Source organism: Gigantopelta aegis, chromosome 10, assembly GCF_016097555.1.
Source record: "Gigantopelta aegis isolate Gae_Host chromosome 10, Gae_host_genome, whole genome shotgun sequence".
Lineage (NCBI taxonomy): Eukaryota > Metazoa > Mollusca > Gastropoda > Neomphalida > Peltospiridae > Gigantopelta > Gigantopelta aegis.
In genome coordinates, this window is record NC_054708.1 from 49,297,270 (window position 1) to 49,317,601 (window position 20,332).

General features: G+C 32.9%; 1 protein-coding gene across 1 annotated transcript in view; it reads right to left on the reverse strand.

Moving 5' to 3' along the window:
* Positions 1-7,227: 7,227 nt before the first annotated feature.
* LOC121382754 (protein unc-80 homolog) overlaps positions 7,228-20,332 on the reverse strand; it is a 93,170-nt gene continuing 80,065 nt past the window's right edge. The window contains exons 56-60 of the mRNA XM_041512332.1: positions 17,376-17,540; positions 15,618-15,806; positions 14,814-14,957; positions 13,645-14,018; positions 7,228-7,682 (exon numbers count right to left, since the gene is read on the reverse strand). Coding sequence (XP_041368266.1) covers positions 7,242-7,682; positions 13,645-14,018; positions 14,814-14,957; positions 15,618-15,806; positions 17,376-17,540 — 1,313 coding nt within the window. The 3' untranslated portion in view covers positions 7,228-7,241. The remainder of the gene's footprint in view (positions 7,683-13,644; positions 14,019-14,813; positions 14,958-15,617; positions 15,807-17,375; positions 17,541-20,332) is intronic.

The window sequence follows — 20,332 nt, forward strand, 5'->3', positions numbered from 1 at the left end:
AAGAAGAGAAAGAGGAGGAAGAAGAAGAAAAGAAAAAGAAAAGAGTATGTCACTATTAAAATCAAACAATTGCTATAACACCTAGTTTCCTTACACACTTTCGGCTAATTCAAGTACTCTCCAAAGTTTTACAATTTTTCAGTCTTGTTTATGGCAATTATGCTTATGGCTATTGCCAAGTTTGGTCTGTTCATAGCGCTAAAGGATATGGATGGTTTGTGCATAGCACTAAAGGATATAGGGGTTTTTTTTAAAACACTGACATACTTTCACATTCAAGTATATGTGGTACAGTCATTATTTTATGGCATTTGAATATGATTGTTTTGCTCATTTGATTTTATATAGATAGGCAAATATAGAGTAAAACAGTTCTGCATAAAGGACAGCAATTTCCAAACTTGGCCAGCTCAACACTACTATCAATGTAGCTTTTATAAAAATGTATAATATTGGATACAATATGCATTTGCTAATTGTACTTTTAACAAGTTGAACTAATCTTTTTATATATCAAAATTGGCAACATTCTATTTAATTATTGCTGACTGCAAAAGGCACAACAAACATATTTGGATTTTCTAGCTGGAAAACAACTTGTTTTAAAATAATAATTAAAACAAATTAACAGCTTAATTTGTTAAGTGTACATTTAACCAATATTGGTGACAATCCTTCAATAGTGCACAAAGGTGCTTTCATGCAAATGTGTGTGCTGTGATGTGTGTGCAAATCATGCAGTTCCATTATTTATAAATACTAGCTAGTTGAACAATACAAGAGTAATAACTGTAATATCCCAAACAGAAGAAAATAATTCAATAAGTGCTTGCTTTTTGGCCATTCTATGACAATGGAAGATTAAGGAAGCACTTGGGGTAATGAAAAAGGTTTCGAGGAAAAAGCAAGCTCTTTCACTTTGGCAATGTAATAGGGTTTTGAGGGTTTTAATATCAATAAAAATAACTAACAAAGTTATCTTACCATCTATCGTACAGTCAGCGTGTATCAATGTGCAATGTGTCCACTTGCAAGATAAGAAACTGAACCCCAAAAACACAGGCTGGGTTAAAAATGTATTTATACATATCGGTCATATTAATCCTTTGATTGTCATATTAATCCTCTGAGCATTAGCCACAAAGCAAAAACAAAATAAACACTTAATTACAGAGTTCAATTCTCTGATATTAAGGCGCCCTAATTTTGCAGTCATTCACTAGCACCTGAATCAGGCTGAATGATGGAATTATCTTTTTAAGTTATTGCCCAAATTTAAAATATGAGTTACTATGAGCACTGTTTGATAAGGACAATTATACATTAAAATAAAAAATCCATATTTCAGTAATTTAAAACCCCCAATATGTATCTGAATGGACCACGTATTGTGGATATCCCGATGTACAACAAATCCAAAGATACCTGAGCAATGGCCACCTGAAACCCATTGCTAAAACTATAGATATAACTACAGACAGAACTAGATAGAGCTAGAGATAAAGTCATAAATAAAACTATAGATAAAACTATAGCTAGAAGGATAATAACACTACAAGAAATTCCATTTAACAAATTTAAATAAATAAAACTACTAGTATACCTGCATATATTGCAAAACTGTTATAGATTTACAGCTTCTCAATGTTTAATTATAAAACATACATTCACCTATAAATCTCTTACTATAAATAAAAATGAACACTGATGAATAAGGAACATTTTAAAACAGTAATATTATAAATAAAATTAGTAAAGATTTCAAATAATGTATACATTATGGTATTGGTGTATTAATATATTGGTCACAGTAACAAATATAGCAAACTGAAATGGTTTTGTATGTCAGTATAAAATATAAATGATGTTGGTAAACATAAATTAAATAGGCTACAGTTTTGTGGATGGTATGGACTGCAGGTAGTTAAAACTATTATTGTTCTCATTATGTTTTATAAAATTTGGAAACAAGATAGATTCAATTAGCATTCTTATTAATAGATTCAATTAGCACTCAAATATATGTCTTTCAAATTTTGCATTAACAGAAAACCCCCCACATTATATCTGAATTAATTTTGATGATTTAGAAATACCTGAATACTCAGAAACAACTAGCTGTAAACATTTAATGTTGAATGTGACATCAACATTCGGGTTACATTGATGACATTAAACTTCTTTTTAAAGTAAATTATGAACCAAATATTCCTTTTACAGATAATCTCCGAAGCAATACCAGTTGCAATCTGAAGACAAAAAACCAATTAGCAAGTTTATTTGACTACGCCATATACTCCTTTATCTATTTCTGAAAGAAGAATCTAGGCATGTGCAACAGGCTATAATAAAGGTAAAAACAAGAAAACTTTGTATTCATGTCTGCATGATGAGTTAACAAACGAGGTATGAAGTTTATTTAAATTGCATCATTGCTAGCTTTAGCTAGAGATATTTTCTTTCCAAGAGTTCTGATTATCTTAATCACTAAGTGGATATTGTGAAGTATTATAAACCAGTTAGCTTATTTTATAAAATAGACATAAATCCAAAGAAATATAAGATAACAGGTTCAAATACCAAACAGAATAAGTAAAAATATAAAAGAACAAAGATAAAAGCATGAAAGAATAAAACAGTATACACTTAGAGACCAGAATATTGCACAAACTTTCCAATAACCTAATTGGTAACCAGACTAGCTAAGAATAAAATGTGTTAGGTATAGAATGCGAACTTTTATCTCATCAACTAGAGGAAACTATAAAATATAGCAGTCTCAGGTCAAAGCAATTTAAATGTTCCTGTTTAAAAAGCAAATTTCTGAAATATGCATTACGTTCATGAGGTCATCACATAGAATGTTTAATAATGTTTTTGTTTATATTTTCCAAACATTGTGTGACCCCCCCCCCCCCCCCCCCCCCAAAAAAAACCCACAAAAAAACAACAACCCCACATTATTTGTCTATTATCTACATCATACTGATCATACTGTTTAAACCATGATGTTGGAAATAAAATATTTCTTTAAGGTAAAAGTAACACTACTTAATATTATATATGGCTGACAGACTTCAACAAAAATACAAAGTTACCGGTACATTTCCCATTACCTGTATGTTTGTATGTATGTATGTATGCATGCATATATATATATATATATATATATATATATATATATATTACAAATTTTGCTTTTTGCTTTTAACATAACACATTTTCCCAGAAAACTCTTAAGAAAGAAAGCATACACAAAGCACATGTCACATAATTAATGGATTATTAAATGAATACACATTTATATCAAGTGCTGTGTAATAACTATAATTCTTAAAAATAATTTCTTATCACTTTATTACACACTTCATCCCTGTACAGTGCTTACAATGACAACACATTTCAAACACACATTCTATAAACTCAAGTTTCACATGCAGTCACCAACCTATCGGTGTAGATAAGAAAATGTTGCCTAACAAAATGACAACATCAAGTCCAAAAATAGCAAATGCCAAATATCCTCCAACACAGTATAGTATTATCAAAATACCATAGCTAAACACAAATACTTTATTGTTAAGAGATCAAATGTCCTTCTAAACAAACACATTATTGTTAAAATACCAAATGTACTCCAACACAAATATATTGTCAAAATATCAAATGTCCTCCAACACAAATATATTGTTAAAATACCAAATGTCCTCCAACACAAATATATTGTTAAAATACCAAATGTCCTCCAACTCAAATATATTGTTAAAATACCAAATGTCCTCCAACACAAATATATTGTTAAAATACCAAATGTCCTCCAACTCAAATATATTGTTAAAATACCAAATGTCCTCCAACACAAATATATTGTCAAAATATCAAATGTCCTCCAACACAAATATATTGTTAAAATATTAAATGTCCTCCAACACAAATATATTGTTAAAAGATCAAATGTCCCCCCTCCCAAAAAAAAAACCCAACAACAACAAAACATATTATTGTCAAAAGATCAAATGTCTTTAACACATATATTGTCAAAATATCAAATGTCCTCCAACACAACAAAAATATATTATTATCAAAATACTAAGATATCCTCCAAGACTAATTAATGTATTGTCAAAATATCAAATGTCCTTAACACATATATTGTCAAAATATCAAATGTCCTTAACACATATATTGTCAAAATATCAAATGTCCTTAACACATATATTGTCAAAATATCAAATGTCCTCCAACACAACAACAATATATTATTATCAAAATACTAAGATATCCTCCAAGACTAATTAATGTATTGTCAAAATATCAAATGTCCTTAACACATATATTGTCAAAATATCAAATGTCCTCCAAGACAAATAAATTATCATAATATCAAATATTCTTCAACACAAATATATTGTCACACTGTCAAATATCCTCCAACACATATATTGTCAAAATATCAATCATGTCCTTAACAAATATCAATATTGTTCCAAACACAATTAATATCAAATATCATCAAATAAACATCAAATGTCCTCCAAAACAAATATATTGTCACAATATCAAATGTCCTCCAACACAAATATATTGTCAAAATATCAAATGTCCTCCAACAAATATATATTGTCACAATATCAAATGTCCTCCAACACAAATATATTGTCACAATATCAAATGTCCTCCAACACAAATATATTGTCACAATATCAAATGTCCTCCAACACAAATATATTGTCAAAATATCAAATGTCCTCCAACAAATATATATTGTCACAATATCAAATGTCCTCCAACACAAATATATATTGTCACAATATCAAATGTCCTCCAACACAAATATATTGTCACAATATCAAATGTCCTCCAACACAAATATATTGTCAAAATATCAAATGTCCTCCAACACAAATATATTGTCAAAATATCAAATGTCCTCCAAAACCTATATATTGTCAAAATATCAAATGTCCTCCAACACAAATATATTGTCAAAATATCAAATGTCCTCCAAAACCTATATATTGTCATAATATCAAATGTCCTCCAACACAAATATATTGTCAAAATATCAAATGTCCTCCAACACAAATATATTGTCAAAATATCAAATGTCCTCCAACACCTATATATTGTCACAATATCAAATGTCCTCCAACACAAATATATTGTCAAAATATCAAATGTCCTCCAACACAAATATATTGTCAAAATATCAAATGTCCTCCAACACAAATATATTGTCACAATATCAAATGTCCTCCAACAAATATATATTGTCACAATATCAAATGTCCTCCAACACAAATATATTGTCAAAATATCAAATGTCCTCCAACACAAATATATTGTCATAATATCAAATGTCCTCCAACACAAATATATTGTCAAAATATCAAATGTCCTCCAAAACCTATATATTGTCAAAGTATCAAATGTCCTCCAAAACCTATATATTGTCAAAATATCAAAAGTCCTCCAAAACAAATATATTATTGTCATAATATCAAAATGTCCTCCAACACAAACATAGTATTGTCAAAATATCAAATATTGAAGTCATTTAACGTAATATAATATTATTACTGCGTTACAAAACTCAATGTCCTCCCATACAAATGTCAAAATACATCTACCACAAATATAACAGTCAAAATGCCAAGTGTCTGACATGAATATTGTCCAAATACTAGTACCTAATGTCCAACTAAAACAAATACAATATTGTCTAAACACCAAATATCTTGCAATAACATTGTCAAAATATCACATGACACTAATACTGTTAAAATGCAAAATGTTTTAACACGAATATTGTCGAGATACCAGTGAGACATAAAAATTGTCAAAATATTAAAGGACTGATATGAATATGGTCAAGATACCATATGCTGGCCTCAGATATTGTCAAAACACAAAATATCTGTCGCAGATTTTGTCAACATACCAAATGTTTGACACTAATAGTAATACTGTCAAAAATAGCAAAGTTCTGACATGAACATAGTCGAAATACTAAATGTCCAACACAAATATCAAGTATTGTTAAAATATCAGTGTTCAACACAAATATATTGTCAAATTACCAAATACATAAGACAAATGTAATATTGTCAGTCTCAGAATGCAAAGGGAAATAAAATAAAATAAATAAATAAATAAATAAATAAAAATAAAAACTCCTCCAAATAATCCAGAGTATTGTCCAAAACACACAAGGAGAATAAATCACCTCAACAGTGACAACCTGAAGATGCAGGTCATTTCTAACAAGCTGAACAATCAGATCATAAAAAAATTAACATCAAGGATAACAAATATAGTTATAAAATACACAAACCTTAATATCACACTTAAGACATTTAGAAATGTTTATTTAAATATCATAACAGTGATAAAACGACTTATGTATTCAATATTGATAATTTCAATAAAGTAGGGTAAGATTTTTCTAGTCATACCCATTTAATTTGGGGTTGCTTTTTGTTTTTTATCTTCTCAATCAACAGGAATTGCTCTTAATAACGGTTATTTTGGAGAAGTAAATATGAATTTGTAAAAACTCAAGTCCAAACAAAAATATCAAAGTTTGATGGACATAATAACTCTTTTTGACACATTGTTTGGCAAATACTTTCTTGATTGCTTGGTTGAATGCAAATCTCCAAATGTTTTAATAATGTTCACTCAACCACATATAACTTTAAATGGTACCACAGTCAACATAACACATTTTAAAATACAGCACACTTTGAAAATAGCAAATGCAATCTATACATTCCATCTGCTAAAGAAAATATCATTGCTAAAACTACATAATCTAAAAACAACAAATTTAACATTTTCTTGTGCAATAAGACTAATGTCATGGTTACATTGCATCTAAACCAGACATTAAAAATACACCAATATTTTGCATCCCATGGAAGTAGTAAATGAACATCAACATCATAATACACTCTTTAACATGTGTAACCGAGGGCCCATTCACAATTATCATTTTCACAAGAGTACACCCTGTATATTTTTAAAACAGACGCTGTTGATAAAACATTCCTTTGAAAATGTACATTATTTTTATATATACTTTTAGAAGGGAAAAAGGAACACCCACCTAAAACATATCAGTAACTGTGAATGGCAATAAAAACATTCACATATGTTTAGGCAAGTACCATACACAATCAGGTTTGATTAACGCTATAAACAAAATATCTGATGGAAAAAAATAGCAATTTTTGTTTTGTTTACACAATTGTAGCTGGAACGTCTTCATCTGCATAATACAAACACAACGAACTAAGTGACTTGCTCTTCTCCTCGTCCTTCAGCAGTGCCGAACTCTCATTGGCACTCAGCGAATCGGAGGAGTCGCACCGACGAACGGCATATGCCCGTAACGGACTGTTGCCCATGCCGATGAGAGGTGCCGTTGAAGTGGGCGTACCTGAAGGTGAGGTGGGTGTGGCTGAAGCTGAATTGGGCGTGGCTGAGGCTGAGGCTGAGGCCGAGGCTGAAGCTGAAGTAGGCATAGGTCTGCGTGAAAGCACAGGACTTATGGAAGGAGAGCGTGACCGTACAATGCGAGCACCCTGACGACAAATGCGACCATGGACAGCGTGTGGGTGAGAATCAAATGAAGGGTCGTCATGTGACCGTGACCGTGGAACAAAGCGGGGACGACTGGGCTACGAAGAGAGAAACAGACAGAAAAAGCTATTGCAGCATAAGAAACAACATTGGCAGACTAGAAAGCTTGTGGAATGTTGTCAGACGGAAGAAAGGATTTTAAAGAAAGCAAGGACAGATCCAGGAAGTAAAACAGTCAGTTACCACATATTAGCAGAGTTCTGGGGGTTTGTATAGCACAAATGAAAGACATTCGTACAGTAACTTAAGATCATTTTATTGAAGATTTTGTTTTTAAATAGCCATTTTTAGCATTAAAAATCTACTGATTCTATAGTTCAAGTTGAAACAATACCATCATAACAAATAAAGTTAGTGATGAATTAATCTATTTGTAATAACCAAGCAGTTGTTGGTTCTATTGAACCATGATAAAAGCTATTTCTTAAATTTTTGTTCTGCCATGATGACAAAGTCAAAAGAAAATATATTGTATAAAAATTCAGTCCTTCGAAAACTTTTTTTTCTGCAAAGATAAAATAAATTTTAAAATTTCCTGGATCTACCCTTGGTTTGATGTCCAATAGTATAATTTACAAGCAATTAACTTAAATTTTAAAATGTACAACCAATTAACTTTATCAATAAATGTTTTCCAATGTTATAAAAGTCATACAGACTTGTAGAACTAATATTATGGGAATAAAAATAATTTGACAAACTACCATTAGAATTATTAGAGTTAATTAGCTATATGCACATGCCCACACATCCAACAGGTTAACGAGGCAGTTCATGGGAGGTCACTCGCTGATAATCACTAGCTGGTAACGATAGTAAGTGGAATATGTTGAAATTAGTATTAAGAGAGGAAAATGTAGCACAGGAAGTAAGGGTTGACAACATTTCACATACCAAAGAAAATATAGGAAACACTCAGTGGGTAAGAAAAATGTGCAAACATATTAACATGCAAATACTGATATAAAGGTGTACAGGTGCCTATTAGTTATTCAAACATTAATGTATTTTTGGTGTAGAAAATAAATACTTAAACATGGTTTTGTCTGCATTTTAAATATTATACGAGATGTAAAAATGAAAGGATAATGTGACCCAAATAGGATTTGTTAGGTCAACCATAAACAAGAAATTAAATAAAAAGTGCTCTAACAGGCGTTATTTTTTAATATTTCTGATTTCAAATGTGCACCAATTTCAGTATTTGATGTATACTAAACTACAGATACCAAATAATTAGCTATTAAAGGATTCATTTACAGGTTTTTCTTAATAAACTAACTGACATAATTTTCATTTTATTATATGTAATTATGAAAAGTTGCCCTTAGAATGTAAGTGCAAGTAAATGTAGTTTGAGTCATAATTATTACTAGTATCAATTAATTAAAATATTTGGTGGTAAAATAATATGCCAATGACAGGATGCATACATCAAGATCAGAAGAATTTTTATTACCCAAAGATTAGTGAAAGAAATGTATTAGAATGCATGCACTAAAACCAGATGAATTTTTATTCCTCAAAGTTTAGTGAAAAAGTAACAATATTATACATTTTTATGTAGCAACCAATATGTAATGCACTATTAATATAAAATACTGCTGAAAACAAAATACAAACCTTTTCCGTTACAGAATCATTTGTATACATTGGATAAATCAAATAATTTCCAGAAAGTTTTAGTTTCGTGGTGATGTGTAACCTTTGGGGAAAAGCATTCAACATTTCATATATATGGATCTATTCTAATAAATGGATAACTAAATGTTTAATGACACCCCAGCACAAACAATATATCAGTTGTTGGATGTCAAAAAAAAAGGTAAGATATTTTGTAATAACAAAACATTACGTCATCCTGAAAAAATTATCAAATACCTTGTTTGTTGATCATAACATATAACATAAAACCTAAATTCTGTAACAACTTAAATTTTGTATAAACTATTAACAAATCACAACCATTTATCACAAACATCAGAATAACAGAAATACCCTTTACATAATTCAAAGCTAAAGAATAATAAGTTTCTATTCAACATTAATTCACAACAATTTGTAAACCTATGTTTAGACACTAATAGCAAAGCTGAAATGCATATGATTAGGATATAAATAAAAGAGTAGAAAATTTACATTTTGCAGCTGCCATATATTAATGTGTATGTCTATGCATGATGTAAGCCTGTTGCAAAAATTTAACATGTACAACAGACAGGGAAATAAAGACAACAACTTATCTATCAAACACTACACACAAAAATCAATTCATTTGATAATGGGGTACTAAACCATCATCACAGAACAAGCAGACCTGTTCCTCTCTCTCTTTACTTTATACACCTGTTACTATTACTTTTTACACCTGTTATTACTTTTTATACCTGTTCTTCTCTCTCTTTACTTTATACACCTGTTACTATTACTTTTTACACCTGTTACTATTACTTTATACACCTGTTCTTCTCTCTCTTTACTTTATACACCTGTTCTTCTCTCTCTTACTTTATACACCTGTTCTTCTCTCTCTTACTTTTTACACCTGTTACTATTACTTTTTACACCTGTTCTTCTCTCTCTCTTACTTTTTACACCTATTCTTCTCTCACTTATTTTTTTACACATGTTACTATTACTTTTTACACCTGTTCCTCTCTCTTACTTTACACACCTGTTCCACTCTCTTACTTTTTACACCTGTAACTCTATCTTACTTTTTACACCTGTTACTATTACTCTTTACACCTGTTCCTCTCTCTTACTTTTTACACATGTTACTATTACTCTTTACACCTGTTCCTCTCTCTTACTTTTTACACCTGTTCCTCTCTCTTTTACGTTTTACACCAGTAACTACATCATCTAAGTTAACCAAAGTAAGAACCAATAAATATCCAAGTGGAAACTTTTTACACAAATGAACATAAACCAAAGTATGAATTTAATCTGTGAAAGGCAGTCCCTGCAAGTTAACTTATTCTGAATTACTATGTGCAATAGAGAAAAACACACCGGTAGTAAGGACAGCTATATATCCAGGTAAACAGTAATAAAATTAGTAATGTATAAATATAATCAGTAATGTTTTGTGGGATGGGATGGGATGGGATGGGAACTCTTTTTACGTGCCCATATCCACAAAGGTTCAGGCACGCCCACCCCGGATTTAGCCTCTGACTTCGCCAGTGACTAATTCCGGAGCAGGAGGGAGGTGTTTTGTAGGAGTGGGACTCTATTTACGTGCCCCTATCCAATCAAGGTTCAGGCACGCCCACCCCAGATTTAGCCTCTGACTTCGCCAGTGACCAATTCCGGGGCAGGAGTTTTGTGGGTACAATTAGCTTCTTCGTGTTTCTTTTTATCCAACCAGCCAAGATTGTCAAGTAGCTATCACTCAGGGCTTTAGATCTTACTAATTTGGGCACAATAGGTTTTTTGTCTCTTCTGAGCACACCAAGTTCTTTTTACTTTTAGTGCAGTAATGTCACTAATGGTTGGTAAAGAGTTGTACATATTGAGAAATGCATTTCAAGTTATTTTAATCTAATTACAGCTTAAACATTCCATTGATTGTGAGGTGAAATGTTTGAGCTTAGTTGGTTTGTACTTAAACTGGGCTTACCGGTACTAATTTTGGGCATACATGTTTTGGGCACAACCTTTATCACCTCAGTTTTGGTGCAATCTAAAGCCCTGTCACTATAGCTGTAAGTTCCAAGTATTATTTGTTTAATGGCCAGTTTCTCTTAGATGGTTCTTAGCAATAAAGGACACTAGATAAAACAAAAACAAAAACAAGAAATTTGAATTTTAAATTGGTGTGTTAAATTTAACTTGCAAAGTTGATCTCTCTAATTTACTACTTACAACTGAGTCCTTTGTAACCATTTATTTCCTGCTCAATTAATCAGGCAGAGTCATTCACATACTACTAGTATCTTACCTACTACCATATTTTAGCAACTTAATCCAACTCGATATCACATCAACATCAGGACAGGTGGGGTTTTCACATTTCTTAACATGGAAAGTAGGTTATGACAACCTAACTGTTACACTGCACACCTACATTGTGAATTCTATGTTTAATAATGCTAATGAACCCAGATGGACGGAAGGTCAATACAAACACTATTTCAGAATCTATTTCTAGCCCATTTGTTAATGACAGCAATGATGTATCTAATTCAGTATCCCATTTAAACACCCCTGAGTTTAACTAACAAAGTCAAAAACAAAATCCAAAAGTTGTCTTCTTATTGTGATCCCTACAGCTGAAATGTAGCACCAAAAAGAAGAGCACCAAGGTTTAAGAGTTCACAAAGATAAAAGCTATCCGTTAACATATATTTATAGAACTTGCACCCTAGGCTGCAAAAGCAACCATTGAAAAAATAATAGGCAAATGAATTTAAAGTATTTGACATATATCCAGGGCTTCTAGATTATGGTAGCCCCATTCCACGGCTAGTGATAATCAATGTTGGGCTAGTAAATAACTACTATTGCTATGTCCGATGGCTAGTTAATTGTTTTGGGTCAAATGTTGCAGTAAAGTCTATGTAAATATGAATGTCCTGCCTCAGCCCGAACCCCCCAAAGTTAGTGTTTTTAAGCTCTATCTCCCTCTTTAGTAAATTTTTATTAACTTAAAGAAAAGTAGGGCTAGTGAATTTTTAATTGTGGCTAGTAAATTTTTTAAATCATTGATCCAATGGCTGGTGGATTTTATAAAAATTCTAGAAGCCCTGATATATCGATGCATTATGTTAAAAATGATTGAAAGAATTGACTCCAAATGTTAACAAACTTGTTGGTTTCAACAAGTACATTTAACCACAGACATTTCATTTAATAAATGAATTTGGAGGAAAATATCAGCAGTTTGATTATTTATTTAATAAAGTAAGTACCAAATGCACAATGCCTTCTGACAAGGCAACTCTGGCACTTCAGCAGACCAATAATACAGAGCGTCAAATTGCTCCTTTAAAGAAAAACATAATATAGTGAAAAGCAGTTGTATCCAGATGGGTTAATACCAGTCAGGTGACTGGATCGAGGTAACCAACAGCTTTAAACCTAGAATTAAAACTGTTGTCTGAGGTTTCATTTATTTTTTTGTATCATTGTGTCATAACACCAGAGTATGAAATATCAGTAAAACGATATTAAAACAACTGAGATTAAAGTCCCAGACTCTAGTTTCAAGCCATGAAAATGGACACTAAGTCTGGTTAATCTACAAACCTGTAACACGTCTCGATACTGTTATATGTACAATAGAATGAAATGAGAATCTGTAATGTTGAAATGGGGAAATACCCTCTAAAAATAGATTAGAGCTCATATCCATGACCGTTAATTATCAGAGGTACATGCATTTTTAGAATTATAAAAATGCATTTCGTGGTATTACAAACACCAGGATGACTAGAAACACCTTGGATGTACGGAAATAGATACTCTAAGCAACGAAATGCAAGTAATGTCCAATTTCAATTATCAAAAATGGCTCGAATAGTGAAAAATAAGTTGTAGTTTTTAAAACCTACGGTCTGTCACTTTTAAAACCTGTGAATACCCAACAAACAATTCAACTATAACTAGTGACCTTGATGTAAATTATTGATCCCAATGTTGTTTTGACAAAAGTTCATTAAGCAGAAAATAAAACCACACCAAGAAACTACTGAAAAGTATGTCTCACATAACCTATAAATAACTAGCATGTTAGTAGTTTAATCTCAAATCAAACCAAACCACTCCCTATTGTAACTCAAGCAAATCCATTCTTGGACAGTGTCTCATATTATCCTGTACAATAGCTAGCATGTTAGTAATATGACCTCAAATCAAAACCAAGCCATTCCCTATGATAATTCTAGAAAAAGTAATTCTTGGACACACTGTGTAACAAGATAAACAGTTATTTCTTGCACAGCATGCCTCAAAGCAGCATGCGACAAGCTAAACTCTAGCCGCGTTTGGATGTACCTTCATTTCCATCGACTCAGGAATAGTCTCCACTGACCGGGCTAGACCAGCTGCCGGGTTTCTCAAACTAAACGTCTTGTGGTCGTTAAACACCACTGCCGTGCCAGTCGCCCTTTGTGCTCTCGTTGCCCTTGATGCAGCAGTCCGAATCGGGGAGTCTTCGCTGCTTCCGGCATCGCCATCGCTAGAGTCGGCCGGACGACCGTGACGTGTCGACATAAACCGGCGCACAGCAGTCGACTTCGTTTTTTGGCGTTTTATTTTAAACGTCTTCCGACTCTTGGCGTCCTGTCGCTGAAGACGATGTTCACGAGGCTCGGTGTCCACAGTGATCAGGGCATCAACAACATCTTCATCGTGGATTCTTCCGCGAGCTGCCAAAATGAAAATAAATAAAATAGAAGAACATTTTATTATCTCTTTTTTTAAATGAATACTTAACCTAACCTCTACCTTATATAATCATTTGGGACCTGCCCACTTTATGGACAGGTTATAATTTTCCACTGAATACTTTGTTTTGGAAAAAGATAGACTGAATGGGCTAAGACCAGAAAGGTAAAGACCAGGGCCCATATTTTCGAAGCTATCTTAGCCTACGAAATCGTAAAATCATCATAAGCTATGACATCACTATGGCGTGTGTTGTAGTGACGTCACAACCTACGACGGTTTTACGATTTCGTAGCGCTAAGATGGCTTCGAAAATATGGGCCCAGAAAGGTAAAGTTAAATATTCATGAAAACATTTTTTTTTTATCAAAATGCTTTTTTATTTCTTTTATACATTAACATAACCTTTTAGCTTAGTACGACTTAGCCCATTACAAGGTTAGAAAATGTGAATCATTATGCCCACAAATCCAACAACCAGACTGAAACTTTGATCTACTTGTTACAAGACTTCAATCCAAATATATTTTCCTTCAGCTACTGGGACTTGGGGAATCACTGCAACAATCAACTTTATTTGAACAAGTTGCACAGATCTTCTTATTAAAGTTAAACTTGGTTTTGTTTAATGACACCACTAGCAGCAAAGGATCTTTTACATGCACGTTCTCTCTGACAGGACAGCCCATGCCATGGCCTTTGATACAGCAGTCATGGGGCACTAGTTGGCACTGGAGCTCCTTGCTCAAAGTGATGTAAATGTAAAATCTGTTTACCTCCTCCATTAGCCGTGTCTTCCTCCTCGTTCTCAAAGATAACTCTGGCAGGCTCCTCCTGACTAGACTGTTTGCTCAGATGACCTCGTAAACAGATCGTTGGTTGACGTTGCAAACGAGATGGTGAGGTTGGTGTCGGTGGTTCTGAAAATAAAACGAGGATTGAACTCACACTCGACAAAATATTTGTTCAACTATACAGAACAAGAACAGGAAGAATATTCAGGTAGAGATTTCAATTTGACTACTGTTGTGCTGCACATTAAGTGTCCAACATTAAAAAAGAAAATAATTACCTGGATTTTTTAAATATATGAAGTTTTGGTGACCTGACACTTTACAACATTTAAATATAATTACAAACTTTCCACTCTTATACAATTTACTCTATTCTGATTGGACGATGTCACTAAAAAACCTGAATGTTATCCTCCAATAAACCATAGAAAATGATGGCATTACGTCAAATGGGATCTAATTATGCCAAATGGGACGCCATTACATAGAACTGATTTAAGTGTGTTTTTAACTAATTAAGTTGTGCTTGAACTGTAATTATAAGAATTGTTTTTTCTGAATTTATCGATGTACAACAGTCACAAATTTAGTATAAAATCATTTCACTACACTACATGATTTTATACAATTTGTGATTGTTATACATTGATAAATTCTGCAAAAATGGCTAACAATTCTTATTTAAAACTGATGGTACATGTCAATTATAAGTTGCATCACTGATGCACGAACAGAACAACAGTTTTGCATGAAATATTAATCCCTACGGACTACAACTAGTAATACCTGGGGATTCATCCTCTATCGTACTTTTACGACTGAACTTCTCAAGGATCCTACTGCCTTCCTTGGCTGTGATACGTTTGCTCGATTTGCGACGGCCAATGGATGGACTCCCATTGCCATTACTTGATCCAATCGTAACAGTTTTCACTGGTGGGCTGGATGTAATGCTCGACTGAGAAAGGATAGTGCCTGAAAATACACCATGTGCTTCTTGAATCCAAGTTATTTATTAACAATTGATATCAATATAACACAATGTAAATAATAGTGCTAAAGAACCCCACCCACACCCATTCCAAAATACAGGAATTTAACTGAAATATACTGCTCCAATTGACTGTAACAAACATATGCCTCATACATAAGAATTAAATATTTAAAAGAACCTTGATATCACAAACTTCTTTAACTGGAAGGAAGGAAGGAAAGAAGAATGTTTTATTTAACGATGTACACAACACATTTTAACTATGGTTATGTCGTCAGACAGGTTAAGAACCACATAGATAATGAGTGAGGAAACCTGCTGTCATCACGCAATGGGCTACTCTTTCCTATTAGATCAGGTCAAAGGGCTTAACATGTACATTCAGAGTAAGCTGATACAGTGCACACCTGGGCCTGGTAACACAAAGCACTCGTAACACTTACATCAGACGTACGCCACACATTATGTATGGTGTACATCTGACGTACGGTAAGTGTTACGAGTGCTTTGTGTTACCAGGCCCTGACGTGGTGTCGTCTTATGCTGGCTCCTCTATCCAGGACAGGAAAGGGTTTGAGGTGGGTGGGAGTAAGGACCAGGGTTGAAAAAAATCATGAATTTTTTTTTTAAATAAAAAAAATCGGATTTTTAAAATTTAAATCAGATTTTTTTAAATTTAAATCAGATTTATTTGATTTTTTTTTTTTTTTACTTTAATTTGGAGCTTCTGAATTGAATACTTGCTCCCTATTAAATACACAATTTGGAAGCTTCACTGCATTCTGAAAGGAAATACCTCGAACATCTAGAAATGAGGCAACAAAATGCATTTTGGTGATTATTGAGTTTATGTGTAAGTACTTGGTGTTTAGCCAGGATGGCTATATAAGGTGATTTGACACGTGAAGTCAGTGACTTCAAGTCACATCTGTTAGATCTGACTCTAGAGCATCCCCAAATTCATCCAATTTACCACATTGAAGCAGAGTGGCTTCACTTGACACCTTCTATTGTGTTGATCTCCCAGGATCATCCCAACCATAGATTTGGGGGAATTGTCACTGATCGACTTGTTAGACTACATGGTGTTGAAATCTAATTGCAATTCAATTATAAATATATGTAAAAATAATTATCTAGCGTAAGTAACAATTGATTTTAAATAACACTTAATTTTTTGTACTGCAAGTTAATTGATAAATAACGTTTACAAAATAATCAATAAAAATAAATGCAATAATCATAAAAATCAAATGAAACATAATTAAAAAAAAAAAAAATCGAAATGCATGATTGTTTTGCAGTGATTTAAATCATAATTTAAATCAAACAACTCTGGTAAGGACCACCCACACTGACAAGTGCACGGTCGTTAATGGGTGGCTTTCCTATTAGCAGCAAGGGATATTTTATATGCAGCATCCCACAGACAGGATAGTACACACCACAGCCTTTCTTACAGCAGTTGTGGAGCACTGGTTGGAACGAGAAATAACCCAATGGGCCCACCGACGGGGCCTTTATTTGGTTAACATTTGTTTTTAGCTCACCTCTACTGGCTCGTTTGCCGATACCACCCAGACTGGGTTTTGGAACGCCGATAATCTCTGCTGCAAACTCGGTGACGCTAGTCTGCCGGTGGCGCTCTGGGATCTGGTTACAAGTGAAATCAGACCGGTCTGTGGCAAACGTTGCTGTCCTTGACCTGTAACCACCTAGAAATAAACAAAAAATATGTCAGGTGTTGATAAAAAACCAAAACACCCAAAATCAAACATTTTTGTCCAGTACACAAGCTTTCATCCAAGCTTAAAAAAAAAAAATCTATGTTCTTTTGAATTTGAACAGAGAAAATTATTAATGAATTTTAACTATGTAGCCTACATTAAAAATAAAATAAAACCTTTTGTTTAAATCAGTTATAAACCTAGTGTTATGTACTAAATTGATGGACCATCATTAGAAGACAACAGTAAAGAGTAAGAAAGAACCAACAGACTTACACCAGAGTAAAGTTTGTTTTGTTTTAATCAGTTATAAACCTAGTGTTATGTACTAAATTGATGGACCATCATTAGAAGACAACAGTAAACAGTAAGAAAGAACCAACAGACTTACACCAGAGTAAAGTTTGTTTTGTTTTAATCAGTTATAAACCTAGTGTTATGTACTAAATTGATGGACCATCATTAGAAGACAACAGTAAACAGTAAGAAAGAACCAACAGACTTACACCAGAGTAAAGTTTGTTTTGTTTTAATCAGTTATAAACCTAGTGTTATGTACTAAATTGATGGACCATCATTAGAAGACAACAGTAAACAGTAAGAAAGAACCAACAGACTTACACCAGAGTAAAGTTTGTTTTGTTTTAATCAGTTATAAACCTAGTGTTATGTACTAAATTGATGGACCATCATTAGAAGACAACAGTAAACAGTAAGAAAGAACCAACAGACTTACACCAGAGTAAAGTTTGTTTTGTTTTAATCAGTTATAAACCTAGTGTTATGTACTAAATTGATGGACCATCATTAGAAGACAACAGTAAACAGTAAGAAAGAACCAACAGACTTACACCAGAGTAAAGTTTGTTTTGTTTTAATCAGTTATAAACCTAGTGTTATGTACTAAATTGATGGACCATCATTAGAAGACAACAGTAAACAGTAAGAAAGAACCAACAGACTTACACCAGAGTAAAGTTTGTTTTGTTTTAATCAGTTATAAACCTAGTGTTATGTACTAAATTGATGGACCATCATTAGAAGACAACAGTAAACAGTAAGAAAGAACCAACAGACTTACACCAGAGTAAAGTTTGTTTTGTTTTAATCAGTTATAAACCTAGTGTTATGTACTAAATTGATGGACCATCATTAGAAGACAACAGTAAACAGTAAGAAAGAACCAACAGACTTACACCAGAGTAAAGTTTGTTTTGTTTTAATCAGTTATAAACCTAGTGTTATGTACTAAATTGATGGACCATCATTAGAAGACAACAGTAAACAGTAAGAAAGAACCAACAGACTTACACCAGAGTAAAGTTTGTTTTGTTTTAATCAGTTATAAACCTAGTGTTATGTACTAAATTGATGGACCATCATTAGAAGACAACAGTAAACAGTAAGAAAGAACCAACAGACTTACACCAGAGTAAAGTTTGTTTTGTTTTAATCAGTTATAAACCTAGTGTTATGTACTAAATTGATGGACCATCATTAGAAGACAACAGTAAAGAGTAAGAAAGAACCAACAGACTTACACCAGAGTAAAGTTTGTTTTGTTTTAATCAGTTATAAACCTAGTGTTATGTACTAAATTGATGGACCATCATTAGAAGACAACAGTAAACAGTAAGAAAGAACCAACAGACTTACACCAGAGTAAAGTTTGTTTTGTTTTAATCAGTTATAAACCTAGTGTTATGTACTAAATTGATGGACCATCATTAGAAGACAACAGTAAAGAGTAAGAAAGAACCAACAGACTTACACCAGAGTAAAGTTTGTTTTGTTTTAATCAGTTATAAACCTAGTGTTATGTACTAAATTGATGGACCATCATTAGAAGACAACAGTAAACAGTAAGAAAGAACCAACAGACTTACACCAGAGTAAAGTTTGTTTTGTTTTAATCAGTTATAAACCTAGTGTTATGTACTAAATTGATGGACCATCATTAGAAGACAACAGTAAACAGTAAGAAAGAACCAACAGACTTACACCAGAGTAAAGTTTGTTTTGTTTTAATCAGTTATAAACCTAGTGTTATGTACTAAATTGATGGACCATCATTAGAAGACAACAGTAAACAGTAAGAAAGAACCAACAGACTTACACCAGAGTAAAGTTTGTTTTGTTTTAATCAGTTATAAACCTAGTGTTATGTACTAAATTGATGGACCATCATTAGAAGACAACAGTAAACAGTAAGAAAGAACCAACAGACTTACACCAGAGTAAAGTTTGTTTTGTTTTAATCAGTTATAAACCATCATTAGAAGACAACAGTAAACAGTAAGAAAGAACCAACAGACTTACACCAGAGTAAAGTTTGTTTTGTTTTACAACACCACTAGAGCACACTGATTTATTCATCATCGGCTATTGGAGTCAAAGACTGTGTGGTTTTGACATATGGTCTTAGAGAAAACCAGCTGTATTTTTTATATGTATTTTCCCAGACAGGACTACACATACCATAGCCTTTGATATACCAGTTATAGGGCACTGGTTGGGATGGGGGGGGGGGAAAAACCCAAATACAGAAGGGGTCCACTGAGGCGATTCAATCAGGACTATGAAGCAAGCACCTCAGACGAGCGTTCTACCAACTGAGCTAAATCTCGCCCCAACTCTCAAAAGGAAGGAAGTAAATGTTTTATTTAACGATGCACTCAACACATTTTATTTATGGTTATATGGTGTTGGACACACAGATACTGAGAGAGAAAACCTGCTGTCGCTACTTCATGGGCTACTCTTTCCAATTAGCAGCAAGG